This window comes from Aedes aegypti, chromosome 2 (assembly GCF_002204515.2).
Source record: "Aedes aegypti strain LVP_AGWG chromosome 2, AaegL5.0 Primary Assembly, whole genome shotgun sequence".
NCBI lineage: Eukaryota > Metazoa > Arthropoda > Insecta > Diptera > Culicidae > Aedes > Aedes aegypti.
In genome coordinates, this window is record NC_035108.1 from 217,052,158 (window position 1) to 217,073,920 (window position 21,763).

At 40.6% G+C, this 21,763-nt stretch overlaps 1 protein-coding gene across 5 annotated transcripts in view; it reads left to right on the plus strand.

Moving 5' to 3' along the window:
- Positions 1 to 21,763, plus strand: part of LOC5578262 (Down syndrome cell adhesion molecule-like protein Dscam2) — a 573,793-nt gene that overhangs the window by 510,181 nt on the left and 41,849 nt on the right. For all 5 annotated transcript variants that reach the window (XM_021843982.1, XM_021843984.1, XM_021843986.1 and 2 more), the window contains exons 7-13: positions 2,588 to 2,777; positions 3,563 to 4,180; positions 4,334 to 4,461; positions 4,710 to 4,846; positions 14,478 to 15,364; positions 17,967 to 19,046; positions 19,114 to 19,266. In XM_021843982.1, coding sequence (XP_021699674.1) covers positions 2,588 to 2,777; positions 3,563 to 4,180; positions 4,334 to 4,461; positions 4,710 to 4,846; positions 14,478 to 15,364; positions 17,967 to 19,046; positions 19,114 to 19,266 — 3,193 coding nt within the window. The remainder of the gene's footprint in view (positions 1 to 2,587; positions 2,778 to 3,562; positions 4,181 to 4,333; positions 4,462 to 4,709; positions 4,847 to 14,477; positions 15,365 to 17,966; positions 19,047 to 19,113; positions 19,267 to 21,763) is intronic.

Consider the following 21,763-nt stretch of genomic DNA (forward strand, 5'->3'; position numbering starts at 1 on the left):
GAAATACCTATCGAGGTCTGTGTTCAGAAATTTTATAGAGGCGAATGGGTGACCTCTGGCGATTTTTCTTTGCAAAAGTAAGTTTTCCGAGAATAAATCCCTTACAAACTTTGAACGGCTGGCGCGTAAATATAGTTTCACCGATCGAGCTGAAATTTTGCACGGTTGTTATGGGACCTAAATGCAATCCAAAATGTGGACTGGAGCGAGAATCCAAATTTTCATATAACCATGTCCCAGCGTAATGTCCAGCATTTATCAACCTGAGAACTTGGCTTGTAAATTTAGTTCCAATTTAGTTCCAATGTAAATTTGTTGCTTGTAAGTTACTTGTCCAACTTTTTTTTTTCTATTGCAAATATATAGCGGTAAAACTTAACGCGTTTTTAACACGTTATTTAGAATGTTAAAGATAGAAATTTTATGCTTTTCACACGATATGAGAATGTAGAAAAAAAGGTCATTTTGTTTTTCCTCTCGGGTTGCGCGTTCTTTTTGCCGGGCAGTGCGTCGAGAAAGCCCGGGCAAGTATCATTATTTTCCTCTGGGGTTGCGCGTCCTTTTTTGTTTTCGAGGGCTTTAATATGGCCCGAGCAAACGAGTCGTTTTCGTTCCTCATTGATGTTATTTTTCGTTCTTTCGGCTAGCGCGCATTTTGCTGGGAAGGGCTTCGTGGAAGTTCAAGTGGTCATGTTTCTGTTTTGTGTCATCAGAGCGATCTTTTGCATGAAAAGCTAAAGGATTATTTTTCTTGCGTCTCCAGAGTGCTTTCTTTCTCAGTTAGTTCTCAGTTGCCCACAGTTGATCAGCAGAAGTTTTCTCATTTTATTTTGTATGGAGAAAGGCATCTAACTTCAAATATCTTGTGAATGAAAGCTTTAATCGAAAAAATATTTGGTAGGCTTGATAGCCACCAACTATTTTTTCGAAAATAGTTTCCAATTTTGAGAAATAATTCGTTAGATGTATTTCGCCTTACAAATATTTTTCTGGTTACCTATTAACGGTTTTTCGTGCATAGACACTAGCGCATGTGCGTTACGGTGTGGTGAGTAGCAAATCAGGGCATGCATGTAACCCATTGGTGAGCTCGTTTTATGCTTTTATTTCAAATCTGTAAAATATGTATGAATGCACATTTAATCGTTACAACGGTGGGCCGAATTTTCAATAAACTATGAATGGTTCGTCACTGAGAGTGTCGGCATAAAACCCTTATTTATAAATTATTTATGTTTTACATTTTTTTTCGAAACACCCCTTTTCTATAAGTGTAGACTTAAAAAAGGTTCACTTTATTCAACAAACTTTCAATGGTTCGTCACTGTAAGTGTCGGCATAAAAGTGTTCAGTGATGGTCCAGCCAATCGAGTTTTTTTTTTTTCTTTTCATATGAGTAAAATATGATAATACATGCTTTCTAGAAGTGTTGCGCTGAGCTATTTGTTCAACAAACTTTGAATGATTCGTCGCTTCAAGCGTTAATTATTTTCTTCTACATGGACATTTTTTATATCAATAGAATACATTATATTGATAAGCATGTTTATATCTTACAAATAATCGTTTATCATGGTCTAATCGCTTATCAAAGTGTTTCCTGTGATCCAACGATCCTCCCCACTAACAAACATCCCTCCCTTTGTGGAGATGCAGAGGAAAACACGGTTTCCAAATAGCAAAGATTACACACTAACATTCCTTTCCCCAATCCCATCTGACTGCAAGGACGTGGCCGGCGCCGTTATTGACCCTGTATAAATAGAGGCACTGAATTATGCACACTCAAGAAGATTCTGGCCAATGCAAGCCGAACTTCTAGTTGATTCTGTGTGCATCTTCACTGACTTCGGTCAATCACGGAATAGCAACCATTGATATGTGCAGTCAGTCTAAGCTTAGCTAAGCTAAGATATACGAATGTAGAAAAAAAATGTTCCAATGCCAGTAAAGACCAGAAAATATGGTTTAAATATATTTCATAAATTAGCTTCGTACATGGCAATTCAAAAAAAAAGAAATTTGATTCTGTTCATTTCAATCGTATTTTATGTTAAACCATCGTTTACGTTATTTGGGGATGCGACCGAAAGTTGTAACGTAAACTGCGCTCTTCCCTTGAAAAAAAAAACAAAATCCATAGTTGAAATGTCTGGTGAAATTAAATAAAGCATTTACATATTAATACTGAGATTCGTTAACAAAATATTTAAACTGCCAACTTCGTAATATGTTTAAGATTTATATAATTGATTGAAAAGAGAGAGTTCAATATTGAGATTATTACTGGATATTCATTTATTACGAGTAATGGAGTTGACTGTATGTCAAAAATTAAGCCCCTCCCACAGAAAACTCAATTATCAGAAAATCGCTGTCGGTGACATCAAAAAAGAGTAACAGTCTCCATAACCTGATATTCTATTCGAGTTATAGAACAATAGTCTCGATGATCACCTCAATATCGAGTAATATATAGTTGACCATACTCTAATAGAATAAATCCTTCGAAAGTGTAATAGTCATTATGCCTATTCCCTGTCTAATTATAACAAATAATTAATAAATTGTAATTTTTTCATTACAGGTGCCTAGCTACATTCAGGATTACGTGGTAGTAACAGCCTGGGTGCAAGATACCGGCGTGCATCTATACCCGAATACCGACATCGGTGGCAAATACATCGTACTGTCGAACGGTGATCTGTACATAAACAATGCTGGACCAAGTGATGCGTACAAAACGTATTCTTGCAGAACTGTAAATAGACTAACAGGTAAGACAACTAATGAGGAAACGAAATCGACACTCACACCCCATAATTGTATGAACACATATTCAAACACATGTCAGCACCCCTGGTATGCCCAGGAAGAAAATAATATTTTTAGTTCATCAATAATTACTTCATGGAATGTATTTACCTGAAATTGTCAAGCAGAGCACTCGGTTCAAATGTGGTAGGAGAACTGCTCGTAGAGCATTGCAGGGTCGTTCCGATGGGCCACTGTGTAATACGAACCAGATGAAATGAAATTCTCTTTTCCCAGTTCCCCCGGAGTGCCCCGATGACTTCTCTATGCATGCAAATTGCTCTGGTGATATTTTTCCCAGTACTAGTTTTCATTTTACGGAGCACAAAGCCATAAAAGCTCTCAACCAGAGCCACATTTTCCATTCGTTTAATGCATTCCACTTCTTCCCGGTACCACTCGAACAGGCGAAGTAGCTCCACAATAAAGAAGGTATATAAATGAAACAATGAAGCTTTTCTTGCTGACGAGCAATGTATGGAGTAAAATATGCTTTAAGAAACATTCAGATACGGATGTTGTTTTCTAAAGACAATGGTATTTTCATACCATTAGAGATCTATATATCAGAGGCATGTTATTTTACAAGCAGTGAGAAACCAACAATCATTGGAATGTCAATTATCTTAAAAGCAGGTGAAATCAACTCATCTGTAAAAATTCTTAACTGCTATGGCAAATAAAATGTAGCAACATAATATTAATAAAAGCTCAATTAAGTATCCGCTTTTGTTTTGCCTACTTTCAGAAGAAATACAACTTTCGACATATCCAGGTAGAGTGATAGTGACTGAACCGAAAGGACTAGTACAACCTAGAATTAATGTAGAAAAACATTCACTCAAGCACGTGGTTGTGAATGCCCACGTGACGCTGCCTTGTGTTGCCCAAGGCCACCCGGTGCCAACGTATCGCTGGTTCAAGGAGGTCAAGGACCAGATCATTCCCCTGCAGTTAAATGAACGGATCAGCATCGTTTCGGCAGGATTGCTCAAAATTTCCAAAGCCCGCCTGGAGGACAGCGGGAAGTACCTTTGCTGGGTGAACAACACGGCCGGCGAAGAGACAATCCAGGTGACGTTGACCGTTACCGCTCCTTTATCAGCACACCTGCAGCCGCAAGTACAAACCGTAGATGTTAGTAAGGATGCACAGTTCCAGTGTATCATTTCGGGGTTTCCCGCGCACGAAGTTCTGTGGATGCACAACGGAAAGCCAATTGTGCGTGACAGTCGGATAGAAATCTATACCGATACGCCACGAATTGTGATTAAAAACGTACATAAGGAGGACCAGGGCATGTATCAGTGCTTCGTGTCCAACGAATGGGAGCAAATCCAGAGCACGGCAGAACTACAACTGGGAGGTGAGTATGAAATAAGTACAAATTAGTATACATCTTCCAATCAACGTACCTGCAGTGAAAATAAGACATTTTTTCTGCTACTGACTCGTAAATTTCATCCACAAATCCTCCCTTCACCATATTGCGCTCATTTCTATTTACATCTTCTTTCAGATGCGACACCGGAGCTACTTTATTGGTTTTCGGAGCAGACTCTCCAACCAGGCCCGACAGTTTCGTTAAAGTGCGTTGGGACTGGAAATCCTCCACCGCAATTTACCTGGAAGCTGGATGGTTTTCCGGTAAGATAATTTTCTTATCTTTTCCTCTCCTGGGTCTTCGGTACGACTGCCGTAAGATTTATCTGCCCGCAGTTCGCCGGTCTTCGGTGGCAGTGAAACCGTTATTATTTTCCTTCTTCTCGTTTCACGGCACAAATGTACAACCATGCCAGCATGCGATGGTTTAGTTCGGTTGAATGGACAAATCACAGCACAGACGATAAGCTACTTATTTTCATACCAATTTGTATATTCTTATTTCCCCTCAGATACCGGATAATTCCCGCTTCGTGGTTGGCCAATACGTTACAATACACGACGACGTAATCAGCCATGTGAATATTTCAAACGTTAAGGAAGAGGACGGTGGAGAGTACACCTGTGTGGCGCAGAATAGTATAGGAAGGTTAGTTATTGAAACGGAGCAAAACTGAAATTATAATATAGTGAAGGGCAAGGTTTTTTATTATTATATTTTCGGATTCATTAATTCTGTTTTGTGCAATACCACACATCTTATGGTTGATGAGACAGACAGGATCATTTCTGTCATTAAAGTACATGGTTATAAGAAAAAGATTGTATGGATTTAAATTTTCAGCTTATTTTCTTTTCGCTCATTTGTCATAACTATGTACAATGAGTCTTTTTGAAGCAACGCAACAAAAAATAACTGCAATATATGTACAAAACTGGCGGAATTATTTTAAGAATATGATTCAAGTTTTATACATGAATATCAGGAGAGTTTAAGATTATTTCATCGAGAAATTGTTGGAGGAATCTCTGGAGGCATCCTCAGAATGATTATAGTTGAAATAGTAGCAGGTGTGTGTGAGTAGTGAGTAGCAGGCTCGGTTCCAGTGAAAGCTTAAATGCAACAAAAGTTAAGAAGAATGATGTATACAAATGTATTGCGACTTTTGCACCCATTTAGACTCACCCCAAATTTCTTATCATCACAGTCGAATCTCGCATACAATTTCGCAGTGTCTGTCATAAGATAGGTTGTTTCAGATATTTGACAGTTGTCCAGTTGGCTTACCTAGTTAAACAGATCTTGCTGTGCGCGATTGTGTGATTTGTGCGCAATAAATCGTACTGTGATAATCGTTGAGTCTAATCGGGGGAAAATGTCGCAGCGAAATCATGCTTGGAGGAATGTCCAAATTACCAGAGAAATCTAAACACTCGCGCAAGACCCAATACAGTAATGACAAAATGTTTGCTGGGCATAAGCTAGACATCGATATATGATTGTATTCAGTGATAATAAACACTTGCTTTCTTTTGATTTAGTATTGGTTGGTGTAATGATAAAATGATAAAATTTACAGTTGATTATTCTTTGTTTCTCTTTAACGGCAAGTATGGATATTTATGACTTTTGTATGCACCAGATGTAAGAAGGTTTCCTTAAATTTGCATTGAAGCCAAAGAACTTCCATTCCTGACCTGATGGTGAAAGATCGACAAGTGACTTGTTACCATTGGGGCATTAAATCCATTTGTAGAATAAAAAGAAAAACCTATTATGTGTTTAGTTTGTCAGTAAGATTAAGAAGTCGCTTAAAGCTTTATTAAACTTAAACTATGTATGTACTAAATGTAATTAAAACTAATAAGAAACCTATAAAATGAGCATACACTCGATTTTTCGTTAATACCGTCACTTCCGCACTCACCCATATCATGAATGGGAAGTGGCGCACGTCGTCACGCCTCAGCCGATGAAGCATCTAGCTACAGGGTTTTGACTTTGAAATTGGACATCGAAGAGAGAAGGACAATGTTTTCCCTGACGCACTTTCGCGTTCGATGGAGATCGCCTCGCTGAGCGAAGAGGATACATGGTACCTACTCCTCTCTGTATTCAAAGTTTCTCTCTGCGCCAGATGAGAACGTTGATTTCAAGGTTCACACTCAATCACGATTTACTTGTTCGGTAATTTTTTATACTGGGTACGAATTGTAAACCATAACAATACCGAACTTTCAGCTTTTTGATTGAAAACTTCCGAGGTTCAGTAACAATTTTTACTTTTTACTGAACCACGGTAACTGTCAGACCTAATTTTACATCATTACCGAACAGACCAAAAAGTCAGTAAAATCAATTACCTACTATTCAGTAGTTGATGTTTTTTACTGACTTGTCGTCAAATCAAAACAATCTGATGCACATGCGGGAATGTGTCAAATGAGAATCTCCTGGTGTAGAATCATCCGGCCAGCTCCAGGAAACGCGTCCACGGCAACCAAACTTTTCCTGCACCTATTTTGCATAGGGTTACCAGACGTACTCTTTTTAGAGTACAAGTACTCTTTTTTGCCTTAAAGATTTGTGTACTATTCTTTTCTGCTAAACGGGCTCAAGTGTACTCTTTTTCAGTTATTACTGACGATAATCGACAAATCAAATAACCTGTTGAAGAAACCAGATCAACCTTTCCCAGGATAACACAGATAATTCACCGATTTTTGACAAAAACTGTCTGAATCGAATAGGGTAACGACTGTTTACATCGTTCTCAAATGCTAACAGTTGGCGCCAGCGGCAAAAAGTACAGACAACAACTTTTTAAACATTCAGTTTATTTTACTGGCCGCCGAACGGCGACACTGATGTTTGCATTCCACTCACTGATTGCACGATGCTCGTTGCTCAAATTTCTCAAACTTCCAACACAAGCACATGGAAGAATGGTAGTCGAGAACTGTCAAGCGTATGGAAATAATGAAAAATGTAAATCAGGGGAACTGGGGGTAGTATGCCCATAGGGGGCAAAACGCGCCACCCTCGATTTGGACGAACGGTGTGGTTTAGAATACTTTTTTTCACCCTCTAGGGTTATATCAAATTGATAAAAATGCTTCTTTTAATATATTTTTATGTGTTTCTCTCAAGAAAATCGTAAAAAACGTATAAAAACGTTTTTTGCTATTTTCGTTGCAATTTTGTGCGGTCTTCAAAGTCAAATTTTAGGTCGATATATAACAAAATTTCTGAAACTATTGCCGAGAGCCAACTTGTGCACTGTCATAGTTTGTATAAAATGCAAAAAATATGTTGAATTTGTCCTTAAAAAGCTTATTAAAGGAGCTAAACTTCAATCAACTCGTGCGGCAAAACGCCCACCCCTATTTCATAACACCAAAACAGCCGTTTGAATGGATCATTGAAGATAGTTTTTGTCAGTGCTCACCGCACCAAAACAAAGGCGTCACTGTATATGGGATTTAACATTGTGACATCATTGCTGTTCTGTCAAACGCACAAGGCTACGGTGGCGCTATCTATGCTTTCCATAGCGGCCGTTTTGGTTATTTTAATGATCCATTTAAATTCTACCAAATGTAATGCCATATTGAAATTACGCGCAATTTGGAACCTTACAAATGTACATTTTTCGCATCAGCATGTATACTATTATTGAACAATAACATCTTAACAAACGCCCGGATGTATGCAACCTATAAACAAGCATGATTGTGTGCGTACGTTTACAGCATGGCTAACGCCGAACTGAAGCGGGGCGTTTTACCCCGCAAAACAATACATATGCAGTTAGGTAAGAATTTTTTTAAAAATGATTTATAAAACCCAGAAAAGCTAAAATGGATAGCTGTTTCTACTATTTGAAAGAAAACATATTTGTTTATCCGACCATAATTCTAAAAGAGCACAAAATAATGTTTTTCACATCTAAAATCTCTGTTTTCCTTAACGTTGGCAAATTACCCCCAGTCCCCCTACATCAATTATCTTGATAAAATCTCGCCAACAATATTTCGCCAATTCACTCGGTTCATGGCCGCTTCTCTCTATCCTCGACTGCGACCCACGCTCTCCAGGTCCTATTGCACCTGGTCAATCTACCTAGCTCGCTGAGCCCCACGTCTTCTTGTTCCGACCGGATTCGTAGCGAACACCATCTTTACAAGGTTGTTGTCCGGCATTCTTGCAACATGCCCTGCCCATCGTATCCTTCCAGCTTTAGCTACCTTCACAATACTGAATTTGCCGAAAAGTTGAGCGAGTTCGGTTTTCATCCTTTGCCGCCACACGCCGTTCTCCTGTACGCCGCCGAAGATCGTTCTTAGCACTCGTCGTTCGAAAACCCCAAGAGCTTGCAAGTTTTCCTCGAGCATAGTCCACGTCTCATGCCCGTTGAGGACTACCGGTCTTATTAGCGTTTTGTACATCGTGCATTTGGTGCGGGGCTGAATCTTTTATGACTGTAGTATCTTCTGGAGCCCATAGTAGGCACGACTTCCAATGATGATGCGCCTTAGTATTTCCCGACTAACGTTGTTGTCAGCCGTCGGCAAGGACCCGAGGTAGACGAACTCGTCCACCACCTCGAAGGTAACCCCATCTATCGTAACACTGCTTCCAAGGCGGGCCCTGTCACGCTCAGTTCCGCCAACCAACATGTACTTTGTTTTCGACGCATTCACCATTGACCCGACTCTTGTTGCTTCGCTTTTAAGGCGGGTGTACAAATCTGCCACCGTTTCAAATTTACTCCAAATAAAATTCATGTCGTCCGCGAAGCAAACAAATTGTCCGGATCTCGTGAAAATCGTACCTCGACTGTTAAGTCTGGCTCTCCGCATGATTCCTTCAAGCGCAATATTGAACAACGCCCGAGATCTTCACGCAGTTTTGCACACCGTCCATCGTTGCTCTTATCAATCTTGTGAGCTTCCCAGGAAAGCTATTCTCGTCCATGATCTTCCGTAGCTCTTTACGGTCAATACCGCCTTGAAATCGATGAACAAATGGTGCGCAGGGTCCTGGTACTCACGGCATTTCTGGAGGATTTGCCGTACGGAAAAGATCTGGTCCGTTGTCGAGCGGCCGTCGATGATACCTGCTTGATAACTTCTCACGAACTCGTTTGCTATAGGTAATAGACGACGAAAGAGAATCTGGGATAGCACTTTGTAAGCGGCGTTTAGAATAGTGATTGCACGATAATTTTCACACTCCAGTAGATCGCCCTTCTTGTAGATAGGGCATATCACGCCTTGCTTCCACTCCTCCGGTAGCTGTTCCGTTTCCCAGATTCTTACTATCAGCCGATGCAGACAAGCGGCCAATCAGTCCGGGCCCATCTTGATGAGTTCAGCTCCGATATCATCATTTCCAGCGGCCTTGTTGTTCTTGAGCTGTTGAATGGCATCCTTAACTTCCCGCATCGTGGGAGCTAGTTGGTTCCACTGTCCGCTGTGCTGCCGTAGCAATCGCTTTCGCTGTCCTTACCTTCTTTGACTGTGTTCTCTGCGCCATTCAGGTGTTCATCGTAGTGCTGCTTCCACCTTTCGATCTCCTCGCGTCCGTCCGTCAAGATGCTCCCATCCTTATCCCGGCACATTTCAGCTCGCCGCACGAAGCCTTTGCGGGATGTGTTGAGCTTCTGATAGAACTTCCGCGTTTCTTGAGAACGGTAGGGCAACTCCATCTCATGGCATTCCACCTCTTCCAGGCGGCGCTCTTTGTCCCGATATAGGCGGGTTTGCTGTTTCTGCTTCAGTCTGCAGCGTTCCTTGTTTTGCCGCGTACTATGCTGCAGCATTGCAGCCCGCGCTGCATTCTTCTCCTCTAAAACCTCCTGGCACTCCTCGTCGAACCAATCGTTTCTTGAGCTCCGTTCCACATATCCGACAATGCTTTCGGCAGCGTCGTTAATGGCTGCTTTGACTGTCCTCCAGCAGTCCTCAAGGGGGACCCTATCGAGCTCGTCCTCATTCGACAACGCTGCCTCAAGATGCTGCGCGTACGTATTGGCGACATGCGATTGTTTCAGTCGCGCTGTATTGTACCGAGGCGGGCGTCGGTACCGTACATCGTTGATGAATGATAGTTTTATGCGCAGTTTCACCATCACCAGGTAGTGGTCGGAGTCAATGTTAGCGCCATGATAGGTTCTGACGTCGGATATGTCGGAGAAGTATCGTCCATCGATCAAAACGTGGTCGATTTGCGATTCTGTCTGCTGAGGTGATCTCCAGGTGTACCGATACGGGAGGCTGTGCTGGAAATAGGTGCTACGAATGGCCATATTCTTGGAGGTGGCAAAATCTATCAGTCGTAGGTCGTTCTCGGGCGCTGAACTTTCCAATCGTCGGTCTGAACTCCTCCTCCTGACCAACCTGAGCGTTCAAATCTCTTATGATGATCTTGACGTCGTAGCTTGGGCAGCGATCGTACTCGCGTTCGAGCTGCGCGTAAAATGCGTCCTTGTGTGGGCTATGCACGTTGATAATGCACTATGGCCTATCAGGTGGCCAATAATCAAAAAAGTGATGTGCCCCAAATTTCAATGCTTGTTCGCCATTTCATTGTAAACATGTCTGCCAAGAAATCCCCAAAATATTAGGGCATGATTTGCATTGCACACTCAGATATGAGGTGCCAAAGTTGAGCCTATGGAGAAAAACTTGTTTTTATTAACAAAAACTATGGTTTACTCAAATGACTCAAATGACGACTTTTTTTCGATAATACTTACGTAAAATGTTTTTACACCATTTGAAAGCATACATAAAAAGCTTCCTAGATATATAAAAAAATAAAAAATAGCTTTAAAATAGTGGCTTTTATGATGTTTTTATAAAGCGGTTAAAAAAATCGAATAAGCTTATAGTTAACACATCGAGTACTTTTTTGTCCCAAGTTGTCCCAGGCTTAGATTCAGTTTCAAGGGTACTTTGAGATGTAAACAAAAGGATCGTGAAGAATTTAGCTGCACAAATTTGCACTTTTTTAATTTAAGGCTTTTTGAATTTTTCCAATATTTTTAACCATTTTCTATTGAAAACAGCTAAAACCTAATTCAGAAAATAACTGAATTTCGCTAAATCATTCATATCATCATTTCTATGTAAGTTTTAATATTTATAATGGTTTGCACAACGTTAATTGCATAAATTGCTTATATGCATTTTAAGCAACAAAGTTTAATATTTCGCTATAGGCCCTATTCAAAAGTTAGTCTCGAAAACTTGTTTTTGAAAATAAAACATCAAATTTGTATCATAAAACTCATGTATACGACATGAGATGGAAAAAATATTTTTGGCCGTCAGTCTGTATGGAAACCGCCCATAGTGTAATGCTGAAGTTGGAGTTTGATTCTTAACTTGCACAGTAGTGTGGGACAAAATTTAGATTTTCGCTCCAGTCCACTTTTTGGATTATATTTAGGTCCATAACAACTGTGCAAAAATTTCAGCTCGATCGGAGAAACTATATTTAAGCGCCAGCCGTTCAAAGTTTGTATGGGATTTACTATGGAAAACTTACTTTTGCAAAGAAAAATCGCCCGAGGTCGCCCAATGATCTCTATAAAAATTCTAAACACAGCCTCGATATGTATTTTTATTCAGAATTTTTATAGAGGTCAATGGGCGGCCTCTGGCGATTTTTCTTTGCAAAGTAAGTTTTCCCATACAAACTTTGAACGGCTGGCGCTGAAATATAGTTTCTCCGATCGAGCTGAAATTTTGCACAGTTCTTATGGGGCCTAAATGCAATCCAAAAAGTGGACTGGAGCGAGAATCTAAATTTTTCATATAACCGAGTCCCAGGCTATTGCACAGTCGTTCATTGATCGGCCACCACCCAATCACGCGCCTCTGCATTTCACCCATCAGCATAAAATCTGTTCCCAGCTCACGTGTGTTGCCGCAGCTCTGGTAGATGGTGTGATAACCTCATCATCCGGTATTCCACTTAACGCAACAAACACGGATACTGCTAAACACTATTCTTTACACTCCACAATCTCCATCGCTCTTCCAAGCCTTTCCGCTTCCCGCGCACAGCAACAAGAACACTCTAAACCTGCAGCACCAATTCTGCATTACCCTTTACCCAGTAACGAGATTTGTATCATAAAACTCATATATACGACATGAGATGGAAAAAATATTTTTGGCCGTCAGTCTGTATGGAAACCGCCCATAGTGTAATGCTGAAGTTGGAGTTTGATTCTTAACTTGCACAGTAGTGTGGGACAAAATTTAGATTCTCGCTCCAGTCCACTTTTTGGATTATATTTAGGTCCCATAACAACTGTGCAAAATTTCAGCTCGATCGGAGAAACTATATTTAAGCGCCAGCCGTTCAAAGTTTGTATGGGATTTACTATGGGAAAACTTACTTTTGCAAAGAAAAATCGCCCGAGGTCGCCCAATGATCTCTATAAAATTCTGAACACAGGCCTCGATATGTATTTTTATTCAGAATTTTTATAGAGGTCAATGGGCGGCCTCTGGCGATTTTTCTTTGCAAAAGTAAGTTTTCCCATACAAACTTTGAACGGCTGGCGCTGAAATATAGTTTCTCCGATCGAGCTGAAATTTTGCACAGTTCTTATGGGGCCTAAATGCAATCCAAAAAGTGGACTGGAGCGAGAATCTAAATTTTTCATATAACCGAGTCCCAGGCTATTGCACAGTCGTTCATTGATCGGCCACCACCCAATCACGCGCCTCTGCATTTCACCCATCAGCATAAAATCTGTTCCCAGCTCACGTGTGTTGCCGCAGCTCTGGTAGATGGTGTGATAACCTCATCATCCGGTATTCCACTTAACGCAACAAACACGGATACTGCTAAACACTATTCTTTACACTCCACAATCTCCATCGCTCTTCCAAGCCTTTCCGCTTCCCGCGCACAGCAACAAGAACACTCTAAACCTGCAGCACCAATTCTGCATTACCCTTTACCCAGTAACGAGATGTATTTACCTTGTTGACCAAGGTTTATTGATGCAAGGTACCACAGATGGTATGATTATCTTTAAGCGTTCGCACCATTGCTCCTGTCCAGTACACTTCCTAGAGCGCTACGATGTCGAAACCGTGGATCTTCAGTACATCGGAGAGTACCCGATCTTCCCCAAGATTACTCGTACCCCGGCCAGTACCACGAGGAGGTAGGGATAGGAGTTGCTGTGCAAGAGGCTAAGGACCGCACAAAGGGGTCTATTTTATTCCTGCTGGTACGCGAGGTACCAATGGTACGCCATGCCCAGCCATTTACCGTGCCGTTATATCCAAACATATATTATATGATTTTAGAGTAGATAGAAAATTAAAAATTGATGATCAAATTCAGAGAATAGTACGTCAAAACTTAGCCAAAGCTCATGATAAGAGAACCAGAGCTTATAATCTTCGGTTCCGGAAACCTGCTCTAATATTTCAGGTGAGACAGAATGTTTTGGAGTGGTACAAGGAGATCAATTTCGTGCCGAAGCATCTCAATCCCCCGAACACACCGGAACTGCGGCCATTTGAGAAGTACTGGGCCATCATGAAGCAGGCACTTTGGAAGCATCATAAGGAAGTGAAATCGGAGGAAGACATGAAGAAAAAATGGGCTGCCACGCAAAAAAAGTTGGTCTGAGTTTAGTATAGGACCTAATTAATATTGTGAATTTGGATATGGAAATGAAATTGAATAAAACAAACATGGGAAAATATTCATAACATGTATTATTTTCTTCAATGCAAGTTTGAAGATGATTGCTTGGACATGCAAATTTTGTCAAATAATTGTATGTGTCGCAATTTGATTCAGTACATCCTTTATTCTCAAATATTGCGATGACACATTGGCGGGAGACGTGCCTCTGGAGCCGGGTTTCTGATACCTGAGGCATTTCCGGATGTGCCATTGAAACAAAAATATGTATATCTCAGTGAGTTCTCAATTTACTCCTCATGATAGCAAAAATTGTTTTCAATTTCATGGAAATATTTTTCTGCTCTCAGTTTTGACATTAATAAAAAGCTAAAACGACTGAAATGACAACTTGAGTTATCAAAATCCGCGACATCACATCATTAAAATTAGTTTCCAATATGATCTAAAGCATTGTTCGGGTTGTACATTGTACAGTATTAAGTTACAGTATGTGAAGCTAAATGACTAAAAACGTTGTCCGCGTCTTTTTAAGTGCCTATGAATATAGTTTCAATATCACTAATGAAGGTTTATTCTTCTTTATTTTTTCCAGAGTTTCACACAGCGCCAAGGTGAACGTCTACGGGCTTCCATATATCCGAGAGATGCCTAAAATAACTGGCGTTTCAGGTAGTGACCTGGTTGTTAAATGTCCCGTGGCGGGGTATCCCATCGATAAGATACACTGGGAACGTGACGGTCAAACACTGCCCATAAATCGTCGCCAGCGAGCATACAACAATGGAACGCTAATCATCGAACAGCTGCAAAGGACCGAAGATGCCGGGACTTACACATGTATGGCTCAGAACAAGCAGAAACAAACCGCTCGGCGAAACGTCGAGATACAAGTTATAGTGCCTCCAAAGATTATGCCCATTCAATCCATGACGAACATGCTACGGGAAGGAATGCGGGCTGCCATATCGTGCCAAATACTGGAAGGAGATCTTCCGGTAACCTTTCGCTGGGAACGCAACGGAAAGCCAATCCTCGGCACCGGAAACGAAGTTATAAGGCGGCTAGACGAATACTCCGCCAGCCTAGTTGTTGAACATATCACATCCGAGTATTCGGGAAATTATACCTGCATTGCAAGTAATGTCGCAGGCAGTGAAAGTTTTACCGTTCCTTTGACGGTAAATGTACCACCAAAGTGGGTCTTGGAACCGAAAGATTCCAGTGCTCAGGCGGGTCAGGACATTGCTCTGCACTGCCAGGCGGGAGGTCACCCAAAACCAACAATCGCCTGGAAAAAAGCAATCGGAAGCACCCCCGGTGAATATAAGGATTTTTTATACGAGCCCAACGTCTCACTGCACGCAAACGGAACATTGGAATTCCGAAAGATTACCAAAGAATCGCAGGGGCATTTTTTGTGCGAAGCAAAAAACTCCATCGGGACCGGTGTCAGCAAAGTCATTTTTCTCAAAGTTAATGGTAAGAAAATTAAAAGCAATATTGCCATATGGCACAATAAAAGCAACAAATCATTTTTACCGCTCTAGTACTATATGAAGTTTGTACATCTTAACCTTGCGTTTTCCAAAATGGTCATCGGTGTATCAACTGCACAGCGAAGAACAAATGCTCGTATACAATCGTAAAATAAAACACGTGGCATTTTTTTTACCCTAATCTGAAAGCTATTAATCTGGTTTTATAGAAAAATATCAAAACAATGAAATAGTAGTTTACAGAACAAGTTGCAGAATGATGATTTTTACAGCATGAGTCGTCAATTTGTTCTACGAGGCTTGTCGAGTAGGATAATTATGACGAGTGCTGTAAAAATCGAGTTCTGCAATGAGTTACATACAACATCTTTTGCAATTTCGTAGACGACCACTTGAGGATATCAGAAATTATATCGGAATGCATTCACCATTATTTAAACGTTTCTGAAAAATTGTTGTGCAATGATTCATTACGCAATTCAAAACAGTTACGTAATAAGAAAGCGTTACGTAATAAATCATTACTGCACTGTTTTCAGTTGCGTAATGACTATTCCCGCACGGCATACTTCAGTGCAGAAAAGTAGGCCGTTTTATGACAGATAAGCGTGATGAAAAACAGCCTATTACGATGAGAAATTGCAAAAAATCATATTATTGTATTTAATATCGCTTGTGCCACTATAGGCACACATGTGCCTAAAGAATTGCATCAATATAATGTAAATTTCCGCTACACATAGAGTAACCCAGCATGGGCTCTTAGCAATTACGCTACTTTTCGCATAAATTGGCATCATATTGATGTAGTTCAACACAATGTATTATGTAAATTTGTGACTATTCTGGAATTTTCTTAATATTTTTCCCCGTTAGATATCAGTATTTGGTCTATAATTTCATAATCGAAGGGTTACAAAATATTATATCGGTGAAATCGGTGATTTTCATTGATTTTCATAGTCTGTATATAAAAAAATGGAAAAATCTAAATTTCATCGATGGAATATTTTAAAATTTGCCGATTATGAAAATATAACCCATTTACTGAACTCTATCGTAAAAAATCCAGGGTACATTCGATTTGCATAATCTGCTGGTTTAGATATAGCGTGCAATACCCTTACGAAAGATCAAACAAGATCTAATGAAACCATCAAATCTTTAGGGATTTCCCGGCATTCAAGCAACCTGCTCTGCCCACTATGTTCTTCGGGTTAAAAAGAGATCAACTAGGGGAAGACGGGGTAAGAGCGCCCTCCGGGGTAAGACGGACCACCTTCAGTTTGGCATGAAAATGGCGGTTGTCTTAAAAGTTCACCAAGCACTTTTCATAAATACAATATTTTTGACATTCCGAACCATTTATGGTGGTATTTACATTAAATTTGTCATACCAAATATCAAAAACAAAGATTCTGCTCGTCAATATTGAATTTGATCTAAATTTAACGGATGCTAAGCATTTCAGAAGGGATTTTTTTGAAAAAACATAACAAATTACCCGTCCATGCATCAACAGAAATGTGAAATATGCTTCAGTGAAGTGAAATATGAATTGTAAATATTTAGTTTTGAAATGATGCCATAGTTGTGAAAATTGCGCAAGCGGGGTAAAACCGACCACTGTTGATGGGGTAAGACCGCCACCCCTAATTTATACCAAATAAAATGTCCAAACCATTTTAAAAGTTGTAACTACGATTTACATTACTATTCAAGAAAAATGAAATCAATTTTGTTATAAAAACAAGCCAAATCCGTGTATTTTTCCAAAATATGGGTGTCTCAATGTAAAAATAGGTAAACAGCTAAGTTTTTTTAATTAATTAATCCTAAAAATGTTTCAATATCTTCGTTAATCAATGTAGAATTCATAAAACATTAAACTTTTCAAAATCTTAGGGAACTGATATATTTTTTCTCAAAACTGTGTTCGAAAATCGTGGTGGTCGCTTTTACCCCGTGGGTGGGCGGTTTTACCCCGTCGCTAAAAATAATCTTGATAAGACATCACTTTTTCAAGCGTAAAAAAATAAATATATTTTTACAAATACAACACCTGTGATATTTTTTGATCATGCCTAAGGCTTCAAAAAACGACATGCTGCGTCGAAAAAAGATTTATTAATTCTTGATTTTGACATATGAATTAACATGCTTAGGCGGGCGGTCTTACCCCGTCTTCCCCTACCTTTTAATCACAGAACATTACAAAAAGTCCATCACACATGTGGTCAATCATACTATATATAATGCAAGAGTCATTTTATAGTTAATTTAAATATTTATAGTCTGTCTAGTTCTAAATGCGCTGGATTGCAATAAATCAGCGGATTGTAATCCATTTCTCCTACGGTAAGAGCTCGCTACATCGTAACTAACGATGTACATCAGGAGACCCTCTTTATAACTCTGGTTTCAAAATTCCAAGGGACCTTAAATAATTTTCCTAACATATTTTTAAAACAATCGGTATGAAATTGAGTTCACGATGTGTGTTTTTTAAATTCCATATTCTAAATCTTGTCTGAACATGTGTTTTTCTTATAAAAAAAACACATTTAATTTTTCTCTTTTTGCAGTGCCTGCTCATTTTAACACTAAAAGCAAACAAATAACATCTCCACGAAACAAACAAATTCATATCCAGTGCAACGTACAAGGCGATAATCCCATCGATATCAAATGGAAGCTGCAAAACTCACAGCAACACATCGACGAATCCTTGGACAACCGGTATAATATCCGGGAACAGGTTCTGGACGATGGTATGGTTTCGGAACTGGGAATTTCCCATACCTACCGGCAGGACACAGGAGTTTACGTCTGTCACGCAACGAATGCTTTCGGTCATGACGAAATGTCGATTCAGTTGGTCATCCAAGAAGTTCCAGAACCACCCAAGAATCTTCGGATAAACTCACAACAATCGAGAACTCTACAGCTCTCTTGGAGCCAACCGTTTGCAGGAAATAGTCCCATCGAAAAGTACAATGTGGAATATAAACTCACGACGGATTTGTGGCAATCGGCTGAACACATTACAGTAGCGGGGACACAAACCGTCATAACGTTACAAAATCTCAAACCAGCGAAAGCATATCATATTCGGATATCTGCCGAAAATAAACTGGGTGCTTCCGAGTATTCGGAAGTGATCCAAGTGACAACATTAGAAGAAGTGCCTTCTGGTCCACCGTTGAACATCAAGGGTGAATCGAAAAGTTCCACCGAAATCTTCCTCTCGTGGGAAGCTCCAGATCGTGAGCAATGGAATGGTAATCTATTAGGTTACTACGTTGGCTATCAGGAAGCATCTGGACCTAATGATAAGGAAATCAAACCAACTCAAGGCTTTAATTTTAAAACTGTTGAAGTAAGAACACACTTTGGCGGAGAGACCACACTCACCAACTTGAACAAATGCACCCAATACAACATCGTGGTGCAGGCCTACACGAGTCAAGGAAGTGGACCACCTAGCAAGGAAATTGCAATAGGTACGCTCGAGGATGTGCCTTCAACACCTCCCGACAGTCCCAAATGTGACGTACTGAGTTCAACATCCATCTACATCACGTGGTCTCCTCCAGCACCCGAGGGGCAAAACGGAAAAATCCGAGGCTACAAAGTGTCCTATATTGAAATTGACGATCTTTTTGGTAACAATCCTTGAAAGTTTCCAATGTTGTTCAGAGTAAGTCGTAATTATGATTTTTTCGATTTCAGAAAAAGAACCTTACGTAACAAAAACCAACAACCAATACATGACTCTGGAGAACTTGAAAAAGTTTACGAACTACACTTTTTGGGTGCTCGCTTTTACAAAAGTCGGTGATGGTGTACGGACCACTTCTTTCTTTTGTACCACTCATGAAGATGGTAAGTCATCGTTGTATGCTTGGGCTCTGATTTTTCTTTCAATTTTCCTTCCCCTTGACATTTCATATGCATTGTCTTCCTCTGTATATAAACCTATCGCTTTTTGTACAGTATTATTTCAATCATTTTGCTAAGACCAATTAATTCGATCAATGGGTCTATCTCTTCAACCTTGGTGTTGGTCCAAGTTTTCCAATTCAGATTCCCGATCTACCTTTCTCGCTATGCTCCACGTTACCTTGTTTCAACCAAATTTAACAAACACGGACACCTCTTCAGCCATTTAGATACACAGACTGCATCACTAGACAACAGATAAGCATTTAGTGATGCGGCCTAGAAACATTCGTCACGAATAATTCCAAAAGTTGAAGACGATGCGCTGACCGCACGATCCCGAAGACGGGGTTGGTGGTCTAATTGCTACCGCTTCTGCTTTGCAAGCAGAAGGTCGTGGGTTCAATCCCAGGCCCGTCCCTTTCACATATTTGTAACACTTTTTCTAATAGCTGTCTTTCTCTATCTCTCTGGGTCATTATGGCGCAAACACCATCAGTTCCATCTATCGCTAGAATTGAATATATCGACTTAACCGCTTATCACAGTGGTGTCCATACGGTCGAATACCTCATCCATCACTAACAAAACACTCCTACCTCCAAGGTAGCTGTGGGAAATGCAGGAGATTCTCCGCTACTAATTAACTTCCTTCCTCTCCTTGGTGAATATAAGGACGTGGCCGGCGCCGTTCAATCGAAAAATATCAAGGGTAGTGTGATTGTACATTGAAGATGGAAAAAAAAGCTAAAACCCAAGCTTCATCTGAGTGGTTCTCTGTGCAATATCACTATCCTGATTGATCACGGAGTAGCAACTACGGAGTGTATGTTCCATCAGTTGATCGTTTTTTGATCGTTTGACGACACTAACCGCACGACCCCCAAAGCCCCCCATTCCACGCAAACAGTAATTATCTCCATCTTGCGATTTTGAACGCATTCTTCATCGCGCCCCTTCAAGATTTCCATCCCAATCTCTGCACGGGCGGTTCAGCTTCTAGTAAAAAATCCTTGTGTTTTTGGCGCAGAACAGCTCTTTCATCGATCGCGTTCTTTTTGCTGGCGCTTCTTTCTCCGGAAGACCACGTTTAGTCTGTTCCAATCCTGTTTATACCGTGTCTCATTCGCTCTCGTTCATTGTAGCAGCATTCTCGCATGTTGCATTCTTTGTATCTTTCAGTTGTTCGCATTCGCCGTTATACCAATCGTTCCTCTGGTATAACGGGGCCGCTAAACCTAGCGCAGCTGCTGCGGTGCTATATATGAAGCGTGTGCTAGAATAAGGGCGTAAGTCGCATGATCGATTTCTCTTCGTTGATCCTCTCTCCCATGAATAAAGGTGACAAGATGCGGGTGTGTTAGCATTTTTTCACCTCAGGACGCAAGATTGCATCGATGCCTAGCGTTCTGAAGTGAAAAAATGCTAACAAACCCGCATCTTTTCACCTTTATTCACGGAAGAGAGGATCGACGAAGAGAAATCGATCATGCGACTTACGCCCTTATTCTAGCACACGCTTGATATGGCGGATCGTATGTGCCTCCAGCCATCTTCAAGAGTGGCGGCGTCAACCTGCTCTTCCGTCGGTAGGGCCACTTCCAACTGCTGCTAGTATGCTTGGGCTACTTCTGAGTGCCGTAGCCATGTTGAGCCACGGCGTTCGGCTTCGACGCGTCACCGTCGAAAGTATATCTAATTTAACTCCTTCGTTGAATATAAGGGGTTTTTTAAAAACTAAATCTAAAACTAAAGTGGAAGTCGGAAAAAGTGACTACTCGTAATGCTGCTCTGAAATCAACTGAACTTTATTCCTCCTGTTCGGTACACAATTAATCTGAATCTAAAAATCTGTTTACCTTACAAGCACGTACTTTCTGGAGAACGGTGACACGTTGAGCTGGATCCATCGTCGCATGGGAATGTTTGGAGTTATAGTTGTCCTGGATGAGTACTAGGAATGATGTTATGCTGAATTTGCGTTTTTCGTCTGGTTGGGTGTAAAATCGATAATGCCTGGGAATCTTCTGTTGAATGATGATCTGATGACTGGTTTGGGGATCGCGGATCCTATGGTGACGGTGGGTTCGATGTTAACTTCTATATTCTCACTGCGGTATGTGCGAACATTGGTAATCTCGGAGAATAATTTTTCGTCGATTAGAACGTGGTCGATTTGGCTTTCAGTTTGGTTATCGGAATATCTCCAGGTGGCCTTATGGATATCTCTGCAGGAGAAGTAGATTCTTCGGACTACCATACCACAAGAGTCTACAAAGTTGACGCATAGTTGGCCGTTTTCTTGCGATGAGGCGTGCATGCTGTTCCGCCCGATAACCAGTCTGTACATTTCCTGATTGTGCGATCATGTCAAAAACATCGATTTCCACGTCACGCGGCGAGCATTCGTCTTTTATCTAATCAAGCTGCGCGTAAAACG